At 47.8% G+C, this 18,586-nt stretch overlaps 1 protein-coding gene across 1 annotated transcript in view; it reads right to left on the reverse strand.

Moving 5' to 3' along the window:
- Positions 1–18,586, reverse strand: part of LOC144328287 (basement membrane-specific heparan sulfate proteoglycan core protein-like) — a gene marked incomplete at its 5' end in the record, with an annotated part of 161,477 nt that overhangs the window by 43,243 nt on the left and 99,648 nt on the right. Inside the window, 12 exons of the mRNA XM_077930933.1 lie at positions 661–812; positions 955–1,084; positions 5,458–5,609; positions 6,862–6,997; positions 7,090–7,232; positions 7,830–7,977; positions 9,067–9,218; positions 11,451–11,586; positions 15,275–15,417; positions 16,784–16,936; positions 17,801–17,923; positions 18,307–18,366. Of these exons, the coding sequence (XP_077787059.1) occupies positions 661–812; positions 955–1,084; positions 5,458–5,609; positions 6,862–6,997; positions 7,090–7,232; positions 7,830–7,977; positions 9,067–9,218; positions 11,451–11,586; positions 15,275–15,417; positions 16,784–16,936; positions 17,801–17,923; positions 18,307–18,366 (1,628 nt within the window). The remainder of the gene's footprint in view (positions 1–660; positions 813–954; positions 1,085–5,457; positions 5,610–6,861; positions 6,998–7,089; positions 7,233–7,829; positions 7,978–9,066; positions 9,219–11,450; positions 11,587–15,274; positions 15,418–16,783; positions 16,937–17,800; positions 17,924–18,306; positions 18,367–18,586) is intronic.

Consider the following 18,586-nt stretch of genomic DNA (forward strand, 5'->3'; position numbering starts at 1 on the left):
TTATGCCAAAATGGCAAAAATGACCAGAAGAACTAGAAATCAGGAAGACCAAAATTTTAATAAGGAATGGGGAAAATGTATAATTTATCTTAAAAATCATTGTAAACATTTAAAATCGCAAATAAGTAGAATTGGAATGACACTTGTAGTTTAATGGTGAATTTTGGATACAATGGAGATGTAAAAGGTTTGGATTACTATAAAAGATGCAGGAGGAAAGGACTTAATAGTAGGACCCACAAAGGGGAGGAGGGAAGTCCAGGAGATTCCTTGGAATCTTGTTTTTATGAGGTATGTTGGATAGGTGATTGTAAAACTTTAATCTGAAAAACCAAATAAATAAATTTATATAAAAATAATAATAATAATAATGGTGAAATGAAAAAATGAAGCAAATGATAATGTTTTTGGCAGGCGCCAAAAGGGAACTGCATGATCTCAATAGGCAGGGAGTTCCAAAGTGTCGCAAAATAGCAAAATCAAAAGCTGCCTTACGTCAAGTTGGGCCCCTTGTTGCATCTAGCTCAGTACAGACTACACTGGGTGGAATCAACTCTCCAGGGGACATTCCCAGCCCTGCTTGGAGATCTTGAACAGGGAATGCTCAAGACTTGGCACTCGGGGCAAATGCCAGGGGGAAACTGGGCAGGCGCCCCATACCTGGTGGCTGGCAGGGAGGGCTCCTCCACGCCTGTACCACGTGACTGTGGCCTGATCCTGGTGGGCGATGATGCAGTCCAGCTCTAAGGTTTGTCCCTCGGCAACGTGGGGGGACGAGGCCTCGATCCTCATGGAGGGGGTGATGTCTAAAGCTGGGAGAGCCAGGTGGAGAGAGAGAGAGGTGAAGGAAGGCCAAGCCGGCCAGCAGGCATCAAAGAATGGCAGGTTTGCTCCCATCACCCCAGCCCACCCTGTTTATGTTTCCCCTCCCTTCCTGCAGGGGGCGATGCTTACTGGAGGCAGATCTGGTGCCAGAGAGGATGACAGAGGCTTCTCTGATGATGGAGTCCAGGTTGACGTGGCAGATGTATTCGCCAGAGTCAGCTGTGGAGGCTTGTGGGATGCGCAGGTGAGAGCCGGAGATCTGGGAATGGTGGGAGAAGCAGGATCGTCATCATCATCTCTCTTAATAGTATTTATTCATTCATTTACATGATAATTTAACAACAACAACAACAACAATAATAATTTATACCCCAACCATCTGGCTGGGTTTTCCCCAGCCACTCTGGGCAGCTCCCAACAGAATATTAAAAACACAACAAGACATTAAACATTAAAAACATCCCTAAACTGGGATCCTTTTTTTAGAGAACCCAATTGAAAGCACCAGCAGAGCGGTAGAACTTTTGGAAGAGTTCGGCAAATTATCTGGATTCAAGTTAAATAGGGGGAAAACTAAAATATTAATAAAGAACTTGACAGTACAGGAGAAGTCACAGTTGGAACAACAGGTGGACATTAAAGTAGTAAATAAAGTGAAGTATTTGGGTATCTGGTTATCTCCAAAGAATATTAATTTAGTAGAGGATAATTACAATAAATTGTGGAAAGAAGTTAAGAAAGACATGGACACCTGGCGTAGACTGAATTTATCCTGGACCGGGAGGATGGCATCGATTAAGATGTGTATCCTCCCGAGATTGTTATTTCTGTTCCAGAACTTACCAGTGATAAAAGGTACCGCCTGCTTTAAAAACTGGCAAAGGACCTTGACCAAATATATTTGGCAGGAGAAGAAACCTAGAGTGAAACTTAAATATTTGACGGACCCCAGGGATAGAGGGGGCTTTGGTGTACCAAATTTAAGGCTTTACTATGAGGCGGCATGTCTACTCTGGATTAAAGAATGGGCCACCCTGAAAGATACTGACTTACTAGATCTAGAAGGATTTGACTTAAGATTTGGGTGGCATGCTTACCTCTGGCAGGAGAAAGATAAAGTCCATAGAGGTTTTTATAATCATATAGTCAGAGGGTCACTTTTAGAAGTGTGGAACAGGAAGAAAAGTGTGATTGAACAAAGTACCCCTTGGTGGCTTTCACCTGTGGATATTATTAAAATAAAGAAATTAAATATGACAGGTAGAAGGTGGACGTACGAGGACCTCCTAATCAAATCAGAAGAAGGGTGGAAACTAAGACAGCAGGATGAACTGAAAGAGAAAATTAAGGATTGGTTTCACCAACACCAAATTAGTGCACTATGGAGGGAACATAAGAGAATAGGTATGGGAGAAAACAAATCTAGATTCCAAGTAGAGATTATTGAGAGTAACAACAAACTACTGTCTAAAATGTATAGGCAACTGCTGGAAAACGAAAATAAGGAAGAGTTGATCAAAGGGGTGATGACTAAATGGAACAAAGACCTAGGATACGAGATAGGGTATGAGAAATGGCAAATTTTGTGGAAGAAAGGCATGAGATTTACTGCGTGCGCTGACTTAAGGGAGAATTTATACAAGATGATGTATCGCTGGTATCTGACCCCGGCCAGATTGGGGAGAATGTATAGAACAGCAGATAACACCTGCTGGAGGTGCAAAGATAAGGTGGGGACCTTTATCCATATTTGGTGGACCTGCGAGGGGGTGAAAGGTTTCTGGGGACAAATACACGAGGAGTTAAAGAAAATCTTGAAGTATAATTTACCCAGGAAACCTGAAGCTTTCCTCTTAGGGATGATTGGGGAGGAAATAAAAAAGACGGATCAGACTTTCTTCCAGTATGCTACCACTGCTGCAAGGATTCTAATAGCAAAGAAATGGAAATCCCCCGAAATACCAACAATGAGAGAGTGGCAGGTGAAATTGTACCAATATTTGGAATTGGCAAGACTTACACAATATATTAGGCGGGACAACCCCACTAAAAAGATAGAGGACTGGTCCAAATTCTTATGTTACCTTGAGACTAACTTGGGAATTAACAATTTAACAGTAGACGATGTTTAACTCCTACGACGTGGAGAGATAAATGAAAATAACTGCAGATGGTATATGTAAAATATTTAACCCAAAGCTGAGGTTATTGGAAGTCAAATGTGTGTAAGGGTGTGATTGGTTCTTTCTTTTCTTTGTTTTGTTTTTATTTTTCTTTTTTCTAGTTGTATGTGTCTGATTTTATAATTTTTTTTTTTTTTTTCTCTTTATTGTATGTGTAAGTTTATGTCTTTGTAATAAAGTTTGTATAAAAAAAAAAAAAAAAAAAAAAAACATCCCTAAACTGGGCTGCCTTCAGATGTCTTCTAAATGTCAGGTAGTTGTTTATTTCCTTGACATCTGACGGGAGGGCGTTCCACAGAGAGGGTGCCACTACTGAGAAGGCCCTCTGCCTGGTTCCCTGTAGCCTCGCTTCTCGCAGGGAGGGAACCACCAGAAGGCCCTCGGAGCTGGACCTCAGTGTCCGGACTGGATGATGGGGGTGGAGACGCTCCTTCAGGTATACTAGGCCGAGGCCATTTAGGGCTTTCAAGGTAAGCACCAACACTTTGAATTGTGCTCGGAAACATACTGGGAGCCAATGTAGGTCTTTCAGGACCGATGTTATATGGTCTCGGCGGCCGCCCCCAGTCACCAGTCTAGCTGCCGCATTCTGGATTAGTTGTAGTTTCTGGGTCACCTTCAAAGGTAGCTCCACATAGAGCACATTGCAGTAGTCCAAGTGGGAGATAAACAGAGCATGCACCACTCTGGCCAGACAGTCTGCGGGCAGGTAGGGTCTCAGCCTGCGAACCAGAAGGACTCTTGCGCCCTCTTCATTTCTACAGTGATTTCCCCGGCTCTTCCAAAACTGTGTTAAGATTCAGGCCATGGACTTGAGGCTCCACCCACACCTGCACTCTAACCACTGTACCACACTGCCTTCAGAGAAGGCTCGAGAAATGAGCAGGCCATTTATTCTACCAGAATAAAGCTGCCTGGAGTCTAAATGCTCTCTGGGAAGTGGCTGTCTGCGTCTGCTGGGGCAAGGGGTTTCTGGGCTTACGTGCCCAGAGGCAAAGGCCCTCTCTGGTTCCTCCAAGCACTAGTTCGTTTGCTGGTTGCATGCGCAGAATTTATATATCACTGTTTTCTCCAAGGAGCTCAGGGTGCTGTACATGGATCTCCCCTTTCTCATTTAATCGCCACAACAACCCTGTGAGGTGGGTTAGGATGAGAGTGAGTGACTGCGGCCCAAAGTCACACCCAGGGAGCTTCATGGCTGAGTGGGGATTCGAACCCTGGTCTCTCCCATGTCCTAGTCTGACACTCTAAAGACTACGCAACACTGGCTCAAGACGGCATAACTATCGGATGGCTTCTAAGTGGTTTGCAGAACATAAAAACCAATTGTGCAACATTGTTAAAATGCGAAACCACCTTTAAAAAATACACCGCAGTTAAAATGTGCAATCAATCGCCTTAATCATTGAAAAATTAACGGCGTGGTTACACTGTGCAATAAAGCCACTTCCGCCTTAAGGAGGAGGTGGGGTTGCGGGCTTCATGGCCCCTCCATGCGACTGGGGGATTCCTGGCCACATCACCCCCTAGCTGGCCAATCGGCTGGTTCAGGGGTGTGGCATGCGCTATATAGGCAGGATGAGGCCCTCCCTCTTTGCCGCCCGCCAGCTGTTCCTGTTTTTCCCATCCTCCCGCCCTATAAGGTTTTCGTCCTTTGACCTTGCTATGGACCTTGGTTGGTCGCCATTGAGGGACCTGATAGGAATTTTTTCCACTTGGCAAATTGGCACCAGCCACTTGGTTTTTGCCTACCTCGTAGCAAATCGTAACAACTTTCTGGGTATTGGCAGTTAGGCCTTGGTATAGTTCTGTAGATGGAAGAGAGGAGGTAGCGCCATCACCTGCCCCTCTTATCGAAGGGTAGTCCGTTAAAGGATTCAGGGGGGCGTGGCCCTGTCCGAAGTCTAGGGAGGTGAGGGCCCAAGGCACGCCCCCTATCGCTGACCCCGGGGGAGTTCCTAGTTGATGTGCATCAGCAGGACTCCCCCTACTAACCCTAACCCTTCCTGGACTTCAAGTAGATGGGCTGGAGTCGAATATAGTTGGTTAGGACCAATGTCTAAGCCAATACCACTCATCACTTGTAACCGATAAAGTTGTGGCCTTTTTTAGCCCATTAACCTTAATAATTGTGTCATTATTTCCACCTGGGGGGGTTGGGAACTCGCCACGCAAAGCAATTCCATTAAAACAGCAGACTTGGGTCAATAGGGAATGGCTGTCTAAACAGATGTGCCTTCAAAACCAGCAGAAGGCCAAAAGAGATGGAGGGCTTTCCTATATCAGCAGAAAGTGCCTGTCTAAGAGGCATCCTACCATCCTTACCTGGCGACTGAACCTGGGTTCTTCTGCATGCCAAGGTTTACTGCTGGCCAGTCAGCAAGGCCAGGAAAGAGAGGGCCAAGGAAGAATCACCAACTCGAGCCCCCAGACCGCACTGCCTACATACCTGGTGATTGGCCGGCAGGGTCCCGCCACGCTTGTACCATGTGATTGTGGCACCTGCCTGTCCTGCCACGACACAGTTCAAGTCCAAGGTCTGTCCTTCGACAATGGAGGGCGATGGAGACTCGATCCTCAGCGGAGGGGTGATTCCTGAGGCTGGGAGTTCAGCGGGAGGAAGAGAAGAAGCCGCCTTTGTATAAGCTCCTTGGTCCATCTGGCTGGGGATTGTCTGCACTGAGCGGTGGAGCCTTTCCACAGTCTCAGGGAGTTTTCTCAAACCCTACCTGGAGATGCTGCCAGCGACTGATTTGGGACCTTCTCCATGCAAAGCTCCACGGAGCTAAGGCCCTTCCCATAAAACCCCCAGCAAGATTCTAGTCCTCAGGATTGTGAATGAAGGGTTGCTTTTAAAAGGATCGCAGGAAGACCTTTGTTCCCTTTAGCTTAGTGCTGCATGCACTGGTTGGCAGCAATGCTTCTCCGGGGATTCAGGCAGGCAGGGAGTCTCTTCGTAGCCCCACCTGCCAGAGAACTTAACCTGGAGCCTTCTGCATGCCAAGCAGTTGCTCTGCCATGGAGATGCAGTCCTCTCCAAAACGCTAAAGACCAGAACAGGACCGGCATCAAGGGATGGCATGGTCTGGTACATGGACCCCACACTGGCAGGTGGCCCATTGCCCCCCAACCTCCCTGGACCTGGTGCAGCAAGGTGGCACCTTCGGTTGAAGGTTGGAGGGTATCTTTTCCGAGGGTGCTCCGGAGACCGGCAGCCGAGGATGATAACCACAACAGAAGAAATTAAACGCTTAGCCCAGGCATCCCCAAACTCGGCCCTCCAGCTGTTTTGGGACTACAACTCCCATTATCCCTAGCTAACAAGACCAGTGGTCAGGGATGATGGGAACTGTAGTCCCAAAACAGCTGGAGGGCCGTGTTTGGGGATGCCTGGCTTAGCCTATAAACCTAAGAAGCATCTGGCTACTGGGGCAGGCCAAGGGCACACAGAAAATCTCCCAATGTCCGTATGGGCGGAATGAGGAACAAATTTGGGTGACGGACACTTGCTAGGGCTCCTTCTACATGGACTCCCAACCAATCCCCCGCCCCCCCTCTCCGCAATGCTCGACGCTCATGGGCTGCCACGGCTGCCACTCAGGTAGGTCACCGAGCTATTGCCCCTTTGTTCCAGCCTATCAGCAAGCAGTTCTGAGGATACCTGCCTTACCCTGGGAGCTGGCAACCCCTGCTACACCACTGCCCAGCACATGCCCCAAGGGAAGCCCACAAGCATGACCCCAGCAAAATAGCAACTCTCCCCCCCCCACCACCCCGTTGTGGTTTCCAGCAGCTGGTATTCACTGCCTCTGACTGGCGAGGCGGCGCATGGCCAGAGCATTGTTTGACTCACTCTGGGAGGTGCCATAGATGGTGACCACAATGGAGGCTTCTTGCACCGCCCCGCTGCTGGCGTCGCTCAACCGGCACACGTATTCTCCGGAGTCTGCTGCCGTAGCCGCCAAAATCGTCAAATGGTAGCCAGATATCTGCAGGGTGGAGGGGGCAAAGGGACAGTCTGAGTCCCCCTGGAGCTGGGTTTGTGGGCATCGTTGGCCAGGCACACACACCAACTCCATACCTTGTGATTTGCCGGGAGTGACCCTCCTTGCTTATACCATGTGACCCTGGCCCGCGACTGGCCTGTGACGAGGCAGCTCAGCTCCAAGTCTTGCCCCTCGGTGATGGACGGCGATGAAGATTCGATCCTGATTGGTGGGGTGTCTACGGAGACAAGAAGAACCCAGATCAGAGAGGCCCAGCGTCCTGCTCCCAACCAGGGACAGCCAGGAGCTTGTGGGAAGCCCCGCCCTCTTGCAGAGGGGAGCATCGCACCCTCCATTCTTTGCACTCGGGTGCTCAGAAGTACACTCCCTGCGGGGAGGAAGGAAAAGAAGAGTCCCTTGGGAGTCCCATAGCGTGGGCAGGGAGAGGCAGGGCCCCCACCCCACTGCATTAATTTATTTATTTCTTGCTCGCTCTTCACCCTAAGATACAGGGTGAGATACAAGGCTAAAACAACATTAAAAACAGTTTGTAAGAAGTTGGGAGGCAATGGAGTAAAGTGAGCTGCTATGGGGCAGCTCCCCCCCCCCCCAAAATACACTCCTCTACAGTCATCAAATACTTTGAGTCAAAGGTGGGAAATGTTTTTGGCCCTGGGGGGGCAGGTCATAGAATCACAGAATTGTAGAGTCCAACTCCAAGCATTATGTCCTCCCTGACACCTGTCTATCATTAGGTTCCAATCAACGATATATGTTTGTGTGCGCACAAGAGCCCTCTCCCCTTCTATGGCCTGAAAGGTCCCGGAAGCGTTACCATGTGCAGAACCATGTGTGTGTCCTTGCTGTTGTACGGTCACCATGATGGAGGCTTCCTTAGGGCCTGCCCCATTGCTGACGCGGCAGACGTACTCGCCCGAGTCCGCCGCAGATACTTGCAGGATGCGCAGGACGGACCCGTAGACCTGAGGATACAGGAAGCCATTCATATTCTTTTTTGTATATCATTTCTATTAAATTTTCTGTTTTACAATTTAAAATACTCATTTTTACATCCTTAAAATATCCATGATTTCCCTTCTTCTCTTTCCACGGTTCATTTTACACATCATAAATCCCTGCATATTTTACAAAAACTAGGCCATTCAGTATTCCATTATTGCATCCATCAAAACTTGATTATACTGTTGAATTTATCTTAATGCTGCCAGTGTTTTCAGCTGTGCACAATTATTTCCCATATATTCAATAAACGTTTTCCAATCTTCTCTAAACGTGGGTTCTTGTTCTCTTATTCAATATGTTAAGTCTGCAAGCTGCGCATATTCTGACAGCTTGAGTTGCCATTCTTCTTTGGCTGGGACCTCACTCACTTTCCATTTTTTGGCTAGCGAAACACGGGCCGCAGTAGTGGCATACATAAATAACCTTTTTTGACTCCTGGGAATTTGAGTCTGAATTATCCCAAACAAAAAGGACTCTGGTTTTTTGTTTTGTTTTTAAAAAAAGTACTTTTAAACATTTTTCTTCAATTCATTAATTGAAAGAGAACCACACAGGTTCTGCACATGCCTGAACTAAGCCTTCACTGGCCTTGATTTTCCCTAACCACCTCCTCTTTTGAATTCAGGTCCAAGGAAGTTGTGGCCCTCCAGATGTTATTAGACTACAACTCCCATCACCACCCATGACCTCTAGCCATGCTGGCCAGGAATGATGAAATTTCAGCGTCCATCGACATCTAGAGCAGCGGTTCTCAACCTGTGGGTCCCCAGATGTTGTTGGGACTACAACTCCCATCATCCCTGAGCTCTGGCCTTGCTAGCTAGGGGTGATGGGAGTTGTAGTTCAACAACATCTGGGGACTCACAGGTTGAGAAAGGCTGATCTAGAGAGAGGTTCCCTATCCCTAAATTCACTGCCCCTGGCTACCTCCATCACTTGTCTTCACTGCCCCTGCCTATCTTATTCACAACTCTGCTTTGGGGACGGAGAACCTGCAGGCTTCCAAAAATTGATGGACTTCACCTCCTGTCAGCCCAACCTGTACCAACCTGGTGGTTGGAAGGCAAGGCGCCTCCTCGCCGGTACCATGTGACGGATGCAGCTGGCTGGCCGGCCACGATGCAGTTCAGATCCAAGGTCTGCCCTTCTATGACTGAAGAGGATGACGATTCAATATTCACCGTCGGGGAAAGGCCTGCAGCTACAAGGATAAGCAAGCTGGGTCAGGCCCAAGCGAGCCCATGCAGTCTTGGATCCTGATTTACAGCAGGACGGGAAGACCACAAACAGTGCTGGAGTACAAAACAGCAGTCTCCCCACAACAAGCCCCCCTTGTCTCCCTGCCACAACTGGCGTTCAGAGGTAGAGTGCCTCTGGATGTGGAGTTTCCACCAACCATACTGGCCAAGAACTGATGCCAAGTGATTCTTTTTCCTTCTCCGCTCAAAACTCCTGAATCTTTTTCCTGGCGAGTTTGTCCCAAGCGTGTGGGTTTATATATAATCTCACTAAGGCAGCAAACGTGTCCCTCCGAAACTCTGCAGCCTACCCCTCAGGGTTTTCCATAAAACGTACCTCACATCACAACCAGCACATTCAGCAGTGAAGCGGAGGATTAAAAATAGAACAAAATAAAATGGAAGTTTCGCAGTGTTGGAGAATCTCTAAGCTGTTTAAAATCCCTTTGGTACGTATGATTAAAGCATGCTTTCTGTTTGGTTTTGAGCCCCTTAGTGGCGTCACCTCTTAAGCCAGTAGGTGGCTCGTATTTCAGATGAATGTTTTAATTGGCAGATAGATAGCTTCAGTCACAATTTATATGAGTTTCAGAAATAATTAAGGAAAGGGAGGTTTAGCGGATCTTTGCCCTAGGGCTATTACGCAGTTGTTTTGGCATAATTACAGTTCTTTCACTCTAGGTTACACACCCTGCCTGGGTCCATTTCTCAGTCCCTTGGCAAGAAAGCAGCCCTTTCAGAGCGTTGGAAGCGAATTCCTGTTATCTCTGTTCCTCAGAGATAATTTGATAACCGAGAGTTATAGCCTGGCTATCACTAATCACTACAGTGGTACCTTGGTTCTCAAACGTCTTGGTTCCCAAACGCCGAAAATCTGGAAGTAAGTTGTTATGTATTGGGTTTAACACTTTTTATGTTACAAGGTGCGTTCTAACCAACTGTATAAGCGTTGGTTGACGAACGTTCTAATGGCATGTAAGCGCATGCACTTTCAACTGTCAACGGTCAGTTCTTGTTGGCGCTTTCATTGTGTAGTTCTGGAATTCGGGCTTTGTTTTCCTATGAGTGAGCCATTGTCACTGACAATGTTGAATAAACGTAGTTGAGGAACTTATACTGCCTTGGGCTTCTGACTTTTTCTGAACATTGAACATTTAACGTTGAAGGTTTCTCAGTCCCTTGGCAAGAAAGCAGCCCTTTTAGAGTGTTGGAAGTGAATCTCTGTTATCTCTGTTCCTCAGAGATTAATTTGATAACCAAGAATTATAGCCTGGCTAACATTAATCACTACAGTGGTACCTTGGTTCTCAAACACCTTGGTTCCCAAACGCCAAAAACCCGGAAGTGTGTGTTCTGGTTTTTGAACTTTTTTCGGAAGCCTAACGTCCAATGCAGCTGTCGGCTATTGTTTCCGGGGCGCCTGCACCTTGGTTTTCAAACATTTTGGAAGTCAAGCGGACTTCTGGAATGGATTAAGCCTGGTGCTTTTGTTTTTGCTCTTTATTTTGCATTTTTGCATTTGAGGCTTTTCCGCTTAATTTGTTTTTGTGACTGTGCGGAACCCAGTTCAGCTATTGAATGAATGATTGATTGATTTTATAGTACAGTGGAACCTCATGTTACGGATGGGATCCGTTCTGGAGGCCCGTTCGTAACACAGAACTGACGTAAGCTGAAGCACCGCTTTTAGGGGTTGCTTTTAAAAGTCTGGAATGGATTAATCCGTTTTGCGCTACTTTCCATGGGAAAGTATGCCTTGGCTTTGGAGCACTTTGGTTTTGGAACAGACTTCCAGAATGGATAAAGTTTGAGAACCAAGGTACCACTGTACATAGTTATCTCTGCCAATGGAATGTTGACACGAGCTCCTAATCTGCAATGAATCCTGTCTGGAAAGTCGCCAGAGCGACAATTGCTGGAGTGCTTGTAACAATCGATCCCTCTTCCCAGGGAACTCTGGGAACTGTAGCTCGGAGAGGGGTACCTTCTAAGACCTCGAAGCACCCTTACCAAACTACAGCTCCCAGAATTCTTTGGGGGAAGCCATGATGACTGTGTAAAGTAGTGTCATAGTGCTTTGGATGTACCGTGTGAATGTGTCCTTTCAAAAAATCCTGCCAGGACCCCGATGGTGGAGTCTCTGCATGGGGGCTGATGGCCACCAAGGCCCAGTCCAAAGAAAACCCTCTACTTACCTCGGATGACCATCACCTCGATTCTTGCCCGACCGACTCCTGATGCGCTGCTCCCCACACAGTGGTACACCCCGCCGTCAGCCACTGTGATAGAGGGGATGACCAAGGTGGCAATGTCTGTCCTCTCTGCACGGGACTGGGGGCGAGGAGGAAGAGGAGAGTCACTGGAGTGTTTCTGGAGCTGCGGCTGAGCTCCAATGCCCCACAGGCCATGCTGGCTGCTAGGCAGGCCTCTGATGTGCAAAAAAGTGCCCCTGCCAGATTGCCTAAAATGAAGCCGTGTAAACCACAGCAAGGGACGCGGGTGGCGCTGTGGGTTAAACCACAGAGCCTAGGACTTGCCAATCAGAAGGTCGGCGGTTCGAATCCCCGCCATGGGGTGAGCTCCCATTGTTCGGTCCCTGCTCTTGCCAACCTAGCAGTTCGAAAGCACATCAAAGTGCAAGTAGATAAATAGGTACCACTCTAGTGGGAAGGTAAATGGCGTTTCCACGCGCTGCTCTGGTTTGCCAGAAGCGGCTTAGTCATGCTGGCCACATGACCCGGAAGCTGTACGCCGGCTCCCTCGGCCAATAAAGCGAGATGAGTGCCGCAACCCCAGAGTTGGCCACGACTGGACCTATTGGTCAGGGGTCACTTTACCTTTAAACCACAGCAAGCATCTGGTGGTGACTGAGCAAAGGGCCATCTCCACAAATGCATTTGAAGGATTCAGTTTGCTTTTCCGTGAAGTGATGCTATCGGCCGATTGTGGTGTTTGCTCAATCGGCCCCAGCATGCTGCCCTTCAGACACTTTACACTCCAATACCCAGTCTGCCCCATCCAGCTCAGCTGTATGGCACTGGAGCTGATGGGAGCATGGGGCTGAGTTGGAGTCCAAAGCTTAGCAAACAGCTGCTTCGGACAGCTCCGTTTTGGAGAGAGAAAGCAGGCTGATACAAACCTCTCTATCCAAATAAGCAAGCAAGCGAACAAATAGATTAATGTTAGACGGGTCAGGGGGAAGGGAAACATCCACCTTGGAGTCCTGATTGACTGTGATGAGGGCAGAGTTGGGGACAGAGGGTATGTGGAGAAGACCAGGTTACCTACCCCCAGTCATGGCGGAGGGGGAGGGACATTGAGCCCCATTTCCCTCTTGAAGCTGCAACTGGTGGAGAACGCAGACATTCCACATGAGCCCTGTGGCTTGTGGTTTCTGAGGCATGTTCAGGAGGGGTAGATGAGGGAGGGAGGCCTGGGGCAGATGGCATGATGAGAATGGACCTCTTTCCTCCCCACCGGAGAATAAATGTGGAGCAGAATTCAATCCTGTTCACATTTAAAAGGTGAACTTAATTGGCACATTCTTAAACATAGGGTTGTACCCAGTGCTGGTGCCACTCTGAGCAGACCCAGTGAATGGATAGGACTAACTCAGGTTCGTCAATTTCAAAGGGTCTGCTCTGAGGAACTTAAGTTGGACACAGCCCAGCATGCAACCACCCATCAAAGTACGCACGCCTCTGAATTACGCAGTGCAGCTGCCCAGCTAAGCAGTAAGTATAAAATCACGCATGCTAGCCTAAATCGAGGCTACAACTGCATGTATGATTGAAAATAATGTACAAAAATGCACTGCATTAGGGAAATTCTTGCTTTGCAAAAATGTGCAATTTAGACCAAACTGCTTTAAAAAAACAAAAAAAGTGTGTACAGTCATACCTTGGTTTTTCGAACAGCTTAGTTCTCGAACATTTTGGCTCCCGAATGTCCGATGGGGCATCCACGGCTTCCGTTTGGCTGAAGGAGCTTCCTGCAGCCAATCAGAAGCCGAGCTTTGGTTTTTGAACTTTTTGGAAGTCAAACGGACTTCCGGAATGGATACTGTTTGACTTCTAAGGTACAACTGTATTGGGAGAAATCTGCACTCAAATACTGATGAATTTTAATGTGGACTTTAAAAAATAAATTACAAACTGGTGTAGAGAACTGAATTTAAAAACTGGAAAAATGACAAATTGAAATTGACAAATCTGCCCATCATTGCCGGAGAACCAGAAGGACAGGAAGTGTAAAATGGAGAGGTGGGGATGGTGTCCAGTGCTAGCCCTACTGAGAATAGACCCACTGAAGTTAAAGGACATAACCAACTTAGGTCTATTGCTTCCAATGGCTCTACTCTGAGTATGCTTAGTTGGAAGCAACAAAGAGACAGAAAGCAGCTAGGAAATGGAGGGGTAAGCAGAAGAGGCCAAGGAGAGGCTTGTGCAGAGGGCTACCTGTTGGAGCTCCTGGGTCCGCCGCTGGAGAACCTCCAGGCTGTCACCTTGGAAGTGGAAGAAGCCAAAGACGGAGAGAGCCTATCCAGGGGAGGAGGAAGAAAGAAAGAAAGAGAGGAAGGGAGCAGGAGCGGGGAGCCCGGAGGAGACAGAAGGAAGAGGAAGAGAGTGAAGGGAGGGAGGAAGGAAGGATCTGGCAGCCCTGGCCTGGGTCCCTGCCTGGAACAAGCCCCCACAAATTCCAGGAGACAAAAGTCGAACAGTGACAAAGTCAGCGAAGGATGGGATGCTGGGCAGGCTGTACAGCTCAAGTATTTGTGAACACAGTTATAAGAATTCTAAGGTCTCAAATATAAACTGAATGTTCATAAATGTACAAGGCAAACATAATAATAATAATAATAATAATAATAATAATAATAATAATAATAATAATAATAATAATAATTTATACCCTGCCCATCTGGCTGGGCTTCCCCAGCCACTCTGGGCGGCTTCCAACAAAATATTAAAATACATTTAATATATAATATATAAACCATGTGTCTGAAATAGTACAGGAGAGCAATCCTGAAGCCATTTTAACTCTCCCAGTGACTTCAAATATTCCTCTGCAGTAAGGGAGGAAAATGGGGAAAGACTTCCCATTGTCTTTTGCTTACAAATCCTGTCTTAAGGGTGTATTTGTGTATTAATAGGGCAAGCCTCTAACTTGGACTGTGGAACTAAACTATTAACCATCACAAAAGAATGGCCAGGCTACCCAAGTAAAGCAATCAGTGACCACTGTCAGGTATCCTGGCAAACAGGATTTCTGCTGAAGATTGCCTCCTTCTATGATGTATGTATGATGTTTTAGGCCGTGGTCTTGAGCTACAAGGTGGGCAATTTCAAAACTCTTTATAGGGGCTTGCGCACCATTGTTCTGGGTCCCTCCTCCCTCCTGCGTGGGATGAGCAGGGGACCCTGTTGCAACAGTTGGATAAAGATCAGGCTTACTAGCCGCTTTGCTTCTCAATATTCTCTGGTTGGCCTCTGTTATTTTCTCCTGCTGATAGGGAACCCACTTAAGGACTCTATACGGGATCCTGGATACCCCATAAGGGAAAAGGAGAAGTTTTTTCTTATAACAGGTACTCAGATGATACACTGGTTCAATGCAACATGTGAACACCCCTACTGTAACTTCTCAAAAGTATGCCCCCTCTGGGGTCCTGCGTACACGCTCACCGAAACATGCCACTAGGCGAGCACAATCACTTGCAAATGTGTAGAGCTGGCTTCTATGCGAAGGAGTAGCAAGGAACAAGAGTAGACTTAGGCACGTGCAGAGTGCCTTTGCTTCACAGCTGAGTAAGGGCAGACAACCCTAAGATGAAGCATCGTTAGGGCTTTTATTTTGGAGCAGAGGGGACGGCTTCCAGCTAACATCACTGGCCTCTCCCATCCTGGGCCCCTTTTCCCTCTCCTCCATGAATCCCCTTTGACACTGACATTCTCAGGGGTGGGGAGGCCTCTCTGAAGCAGAGAAGCCCATCGCCCCCTATTCTTCTGAGACTCACCTGTGGGGGCAAACGGCCTCCTTCTTTTTCCCAGGTGATGGTAGCAGCAGGGGAGCCTCCTGCTCGGCAGTAGAGCCTCACGGTGCTCCCTTCGTGGACCTCTGTCCGTTCTGGGCTCACCTGCACTTGTGGGATGCTGGCACCTGAGGAAGAGCAGAGCGGCAGGTGAGCCCACCTCTTCCCCTCCAATTGCCCCCCCCCCAGCCCCTCTTGACCTGGCCTAGGGAAGGGAGAGATACTTGACAGAGATGGCTGCCAGGGTGGATTTGATTTAAATCAAATCAATTTAAATCACAATTTAAATCACTAGTCAAAAAGACTTGATTTAAATCAGGCATAGGCAAACTCAGGCCCTCCAGATTTTTTGGGACTACAACTCCCATCATCCCTAGTTAACAAGACCAGTGGTCAGGGATAATGGGAGTTGTAGTCCCAAAACATCTGAAGGGCCGAGTTTGCCTATGCATGATTTAAATCCCTCCCCCCCCCCCGAAAGACTCATTCTTGTTGGTCTCATCTTAACATTGAGAACTAAATGAAGGTTTCATTTTTGGAATATTAAATTATCAGAGTAGTTTTTACAGTTATATCAAAAATTACTGATTTGGTTATACTATTAGACAGTGCTTTTTTCTGGGGGGTACGCAGGGGTACGCATACCCCTAAACATTTTGTGAATCTTTGTCCATTTACTGTATTTATTGTTCCTGATTTGAACTATAAAATGGTGATTTTCTTGAGTCAAAATGAGAGTACCCCCTAAACATTTTTTTAGGGGGGGGAAGCCCTGCTATTAGAAATACATAGACCGATAACGATGAAATTATTGTGAGGTTTAATAAGTTAACCGTTTATATTTGGAGAACTTTTCTGCTGTACTTCATCAGAAGGAGAAAAATAATCATTTCCTTAATAACAATTTAAACAATTTATTTAACTAAAATAATAATATTATAGCAGATGCATCCATGGTTGTTAACTGATGTGGTTAAACAATTTTTTAAAAAAACTTAGACTGAGTTTTAGCACACATGAAAAACTTTAAACAAATCCTTACTTCCTGATGAATAGCCTTTGGACTATAATGTAACTTAATTGGAAAACTATCTTTAGAAAGGTTTTCCCCCCAAAAGCATTTTATTTTAAAAATCCGATTTAAATTTTAAAAAAATACGATTATTATTTTTAATCATTTATTTTTATCCACCCTGATGGCTGCCCTCTCTGATAATGAAGCCAGAGTGGCGAGAGAGAAAAGGCTTCCTTTCTCTGCCCACCACTAGATAATATTATCAGCAGTGCTGGCTCCAGACTCCCCACCAACTTGGATGACTTTAAAAGAAGATTAGACACATGTAGGAAGGTAATGTTATCAGCGGCTGAACCGGGTGGGCTCCCTTTGGCCCTGGAGCAGGCGGGCTCTGTCCTCCTGCAGGGGCACATTCGGCACCCCCAGAGACGGGTCAAATGGATGGCGCGCCACCCACTTCTCGCCAGGGCACAACGTACTGTGTACTTGTAAGAAGGCACGGGCCATATGTTGTCCGGCACTATTCCGCACACGGCACAAATACTGGGCTTCGTCGGAAGGCTCCACTGCCGGGAAGCGCAGGATCCCACCCTGGATGACGGCTTTGGAGGAGATGACGCCACCTTGTCCACCTGATAGAAAGAAGAAGAAGAAGAAGAGGAGGAGGAGGAGGAAGAGGAGGAGGAGGAGGAGGAGGAGGAGGAGGAGGAGTTTGGACTTGATATCCCGCCTTTCACTCCTTTTAAGGCAGGCATGGCCAAACTCGGCCCTCCAGATGTTTTGGGACTACAACTCCCATCATCCCTAGCTAACAGGACCAGTTGATAGGGATGATGGGAACTGTGGTCCCAAAACATCTGGAGGGCTGAGTTTGGCCATGCCTACAAGCAGCTAAAAAGGGACACGGGTGGCACTGTGGGTTAAACCACCAAGCCTAGGACTCGCTGATCAGAAGGTCGGCGGTTTGAATCCCCGCCACGGGATGAGCTCCCGTTGTTCGGTCCCTGCTCCTGCCAACCTAGCAGTACGAAAGCATTTCAAAGTGCAAGTAGATAAATAGATAGAGCGAGATGAGCGCGCAACCCCAGAGTCAGTCACGACTGGACCTAATGGTCAGGGGTCCCTTTACCTTTACAAGCAGCTAACAATCTCCTTTTCCCTTCCTCCCCCACAACAAACACCCTGTGAGGTGAGTGGGGTGAGAGACTTCAGAGAAGTGTGACTGGCCCAAGGTCACCCAGCAGCTGCATTCGGAGGAGCGGGGAATCAAACCTGGTTCACCAGATTACGAGTCCATCGCTCTTAACCACTACACCACACTGGCTCTCAGAGGAGAGAGAGGAGTTATTATTTTTTTCTCAATTTGTTATGGATCACTTCCCAATACTCTTTTAACTATTTACAAGTCCAAGTCCCCTGGAAAATTCCTGGGGATGCCTGACGGAAGGTGACTTTTCGGAGACAGGGGCCACGGCGTCACCTAGCAGGAAGCTTACCAATCCACTCCAGCGTGGGCTCTGGGCTCCCGGTAGCGATGCAGCGGAACTCGGCCGCTTGTCCTGGCTGGACGCTCAGCTGCGAGGGCTCAATGGTGGCCATGGGGTGGACCGCGGGTCCAGCTAAATTGGGGAGAGGAAAGTTCAAGGCGGCTCTGGGAAGCCGGGGTGGGGAGTCCATGCCAGTGGCAATTTCAGAACAGGGATGGAGAAAGGCTCATGTGCTGTGCCCTCAAGACCCCGCAGAATCAGGAAAGGAACCGAGCCATGCGGGAGCAAATGGATGTCACCCTAGACGTGAAGCATGCGTGATGCTGATGACTGTAGCGCAGGGTGGTGGGTGGGTGTAGAAAACAGGAGTGTCAACAACCCATCACCCATGCCATCAAAACCCATGCAGAAGAGGAGGAGAAAGAGGTGGATAGGACTCTAGTGCGAGGGTATGAAACCGAAACCTTGCAGCGATGGACAATGGGGCATGCAAGTGGGGGCCAAAACCGACTTACAGGGCCTGTGGCCTTCCACCACTTCTACAGGTCCATAGAACATCTGGGTCTTAGACGGAGCTGCGGGCGAGGGAGAGGGACATGAAAACCAGGCCCAGGGAGGATGAGGGCCTGGCCAATGGTAAGGACCCCCGGGCACCCAAGGGACTGTTTTCCAGAGCTGGAGATCCTTGCCCAGTGGATCAGAAATGGATTGTCCCTGGAGATGTACCATATTGTCCTGAATATAAGCCACACTCCCCCCCCCCCCAATTCCAACCGTGAAAAGTTAAAGTGCGGC

The sequence above is a fragment of the Podarcis muralis genome, chromosome 7 (assembly GCF_964188315.1).
Source record: "Podarcis muralis chromosome 7, rPodMur119.hap1.1, whole genome shotgun sequence".
Lineage (NCBI taxonomy): Eukaryota > Metazoa > Chordata > Lepidosauria > Squamata > Lacertidae > Podarcis > Podarcis muralis.